At 62.8% G+C, this 3,624-nt stretch overlaps 1 protein-coding gene across 2 annotated transcripts in view; it reads right to left on the reverse strand.

The window, feature by feature from the left end:
• Positions 1-3,624, reverse strand: part of RGS3 (regulator of G-protein signaling 3) — a 64,508-nt gene that overhangs the window by 2,834 nt on the left and 58,050 nt on the right. For both annotated transcript variants that reach the window (XM_009890277.1, XM_009890276.1), the window contains exon 12: positions 2,698-2,771. In XM_009890277.1, coding sequence (XP_009888579.1) covers positions 2,698-2,771 — 74 coding nt within the window. The remainder of the gene's footprint in view (positions 1-2,697; positions 2,772-3,624) is intronic.

The raw sequence follows: 3,624 nt of genomic DNA on the forward strand, positions 1-3,624 counted from the left end.
AAAGAGTTTTGGGCAGTGCCATGGGAAAGGTGCAGTGGGACCCCAGCCCAGCCCCAGCCTGGCCCTGCCAGGGCTGCCCCGGGGGGAGTGGGAGGGGGAGAGGTGACAGGGGAGGAGAGGGGAGGACGGGGGAGGACAGGCGTGGACAATGCTGTCCCCTCGTGGCACAGCGCCTACATGACACCGCAGCACGGAGGGGGGCAGGGGACACGGGGGGTGGCATGGGATGCTCTCCCTGCACCGGGGCTGGTGGTGCCACCACAGTGGACGGGGCCCTGGGGTGGCATGGCCAAGGTTACCCCCCATTGCCCCCACACTGGTGGGTCTACACGAGGACGCTCGGAGGAGCCCCCTCTGCCTGGCCAAGCCATGCCCAGGGCTGGGGACATGAGGGGCACAGGAGGGATTCAAGGCAAGGGCGTACCCCACCCCGAGTGATGCTGTCTGGACCCACAGCTCACTCCATCCCAGAGGGGTAAAACACAGCAATCCACTGGGAGAAAAATCAGCTGCAAAAGCCCCAGGGCTCAGTCCTGCAAGATGCTGAGCACCCTGAGCCAGGGAATTATTTTAGAGGGCAATCACCCCCCCTAGTCCCCAGTGCTGCCCGTGCCCTCGTGGGGGACACAGACGGTTTCGCTGCCTTCGCATCATCGGGGCTGTGGTCCCAGCAGGACACGCATCCCACTGCTGCCGGCTGCCAGGCACCGGCTCGGCGCTAACATGGGAAAAGCGGATCCAAACACGGAGCCTCACACTGCAAATACCATCTGCCTCCCATTACCCTGCTGCCAGCGACGCCGTCAGCCCAGGACCAGCCGCCACATGGGACGGGCCATCCCACACAGCCCTGAGCAACAATTTTAGCAGTGTTCCCAGTTTAGCAAGGCAGCAGCCACAGCTTGGCACCCGGTGGGGCTTTCGAAGCTCTGAAAAGCCCTTGTGTGTGTCTCCAGCACGCGTGGGCCGCCTCCGCCCACACGGCAGGCAGCCCTGCCCCACGCCAGGCTCTGGGGCTCGCTGTGGTACACCAGCACGCACCGCCTGAGGAAGTTCCTCAACTTAAAATCTGCTGCTTCTCCTGCACGCACTTGTAAATAAATAGCAAGCAGCACAAAAGCAGGCTGCGGCAGCCGCAGCCACGCACGGCCCCCCGCTGCGGCCGATCCGCAGTATATAATGCCACAGCGAGAATTATGTTTCATAAGAAAGTGGTGCTGCTTTCTGACCGGAGTCACCTGTACAAAGTGATGTGCGCCCAGCGCCCCGGCTGCAAGGCCACCTCCAGCCCCATCGCCCTGCACCGCTTCCACACCATCCCCTGCAAAGCACATCGCCTTGGCCCGCAGGAAGCTCGAGTCCTACCTTTCCAGGTATTTTTCAGAAAAGTCCACCATCGCGTGGTACATCGGGGAGTGCTGGCGGGCGAGGAGGGCCGGCAGAGCGTGCCGGTGCCGGGAGGGGAGGCGAGTGCCGACCCCCAGCCACTTGCACCATAAATACTCTCCGCGGACGGCTGGCAACCGTGCTGTGCAGCCAATAGCCAGCCGGTGTGATGCCGAGGGGCTCCCCAGCGCATCCACTGCCGTCTCAAGGTGAGGAGAAAACCCTCTCTACAACCGCCCCTGACCCCGCTGAGCTGGGGGTGGCTGAGCCCCCCCGCGCCAGCCCCATTCCCGCGGCTCTGCGCTGCAGCAGGGACACGCGGACGGGGGGACGTCCCTGCCACAGACCACGAGGGACTCATTTTAATTTCAAGTGTTGGAGGTGGTGGTTGCGGGGGGGTGGTGGGGTGGTGGGAATAATAAGAAAGAGCTAAAAATAGCCAACCACAGCTGGGAAGCGCACGGGACAACAGGGCCACTCGCTGGCAGGCGGCACACGTGGAGAAGCCACACTCAAACCACGTGCGACTTTTCCACCTGCCCCGAGCCACGTGGAGTGGGGACAGACCCAGCCCCCGTTGTCCCTGTGGCCGTGACACCCGGCCACATCCCGCATTGCAAAACTGGAGGCGGTTTGTTCCAAAACGCGCAGGCTCAGCCCCACCGGCACGTTTGCCCCCACCCAGCTGCAGCTGCGCTCATGGGAAGCAAAGGCCACGGCTACCTCGTCCTTGCCCGGACCCACTTTTTGGCAGCCCCGAAGCCTTACCAGGAGAGGCGGAGGGGCTGCGCGCATCCCTCGGTGCTCCCGCCATGCTGCCCGCACGCCGTGATGCGCCGCAAGGGCTGGAGCCCGTCCGGTGATGGGAAACCTCCCCATTCCTCCTCCCGGCATGGGGCCAGCGGGAAGGAGGCCCCCAGCTCATGTTTCACCACTTGCATGTCCTCTCCCTGAACCCGGCACCACTGGAGCAGAGCTCTGCCTGCACCGGGGAAGCTGCTTTCCCAGTGCCACCAGCAAGAACCAGCTCCTTGGCCCTGTCTGCCAAAGCAAGGCAAATGGGGGGCTGCTCCCAGCCGGCTGTGCGATGCTCCCCGCGCGCCTCCCGCCATCCTCCCTGAAAATCACGACTCCCTGTCTGAAGTGAGACCTTAGTTCATGCATGTCTTTGCTGCTTTCCTCCCCAAAAAGCTTGGGGGAACAAAACAGGAGGACCCTAAGGGCTCCCTGGACCAGCGCAGCTCAGCCAAGGTGTCTGATCATGGCAAAGAGCCCTGGTACGCTCTGATGCCACCACGACGTGACACTTACAGGTTCCTGCTCCGTTTCTTGCGGGAGGTCTCGTCCCCTTCGTCACAGCTGCATTCAGGGTCGGCTCCACTCAGCTGGGGGGGAAGAGAAACAGCGTCTGCGTCATCGTGGCAGTGCATGCCCACAGTGGCACTCCAAGTGTCACCAACCAGTATTGCCAGCATCCCCTGTGGTCCCCACACCCACGCAGAACCACAGCATCCATGGGGGTCCTTCTCCACAACCATGGCTGGCTGCCACAAAGCAATCGGACCAGCTCCTCTCCGCTCTGCCATAGGAACGTGCCTCCCCTCGTCCTTCCTATGCCACCTTCCAGGTGTTCCTGGAGCACCTGAGGAGACACCACAGCTGGTGGCCCAGGTAACCCTCCAGGTAACCCTCCAGGTTCAAGACGCTGACAGTGGTACCTCCTACGGGAAGAGCACTCGTGTCCCCATTCCTGATGCTCCTATTCCTGTTGTCTTGAGTGGGCACAGGGACCCCTCCCCAGCCTGCAGAGCACCTTGTCCTCCCAGAACCAGGCTGGGCACCCGAAATCACTCAGGGGTCCCCCAGCAGTCCCCAGGCAGGAAAAAATACAGCAGTTCAGCCATAACTGAATCATATCATGGCAGCTTTCAAGTCCGAGGAGCACTCAGAGGGCTCCACTCCCCAACCATCACCCTGGGCCAGCCTGGGCAAGCCAAGGGGACCTCGGATGCACCACGAGCTCGGGGCAGCACCAGCACAGTCTCCAAGCCACAAAGACTGGGGTCAGGCATGGGGACCCCTAGGACCACCATAGAATCATCCATTACTGAAGGAGACGGGAAGATGGTCACAGCCAGCCCTGCAGCCAGCTCGACCCCACACCAAGCTCAGCCCCACACTGCCGGGGTCTGCGGGGTGCTTTCCAGGATCGCCGCCCCACGGCCGTGGCGCGGGCAC

The sequence above is a fragment of the Charadrius vociferus genome, unplaced genomic scaffold (assembly GCF_000708025.1).
Source record: "Charadrius vociferus isolate BGI_N301 unplaced genomic scaffold, ASM70802v2 scaffold398, whole genome shotgun sequence".
Taxonomy (NCBI): Eukaryota; Metazoa; Chordata; class Aves; order Charadriiformes; family Charadriidae; genus Charadrius; species Charadrius vociferus.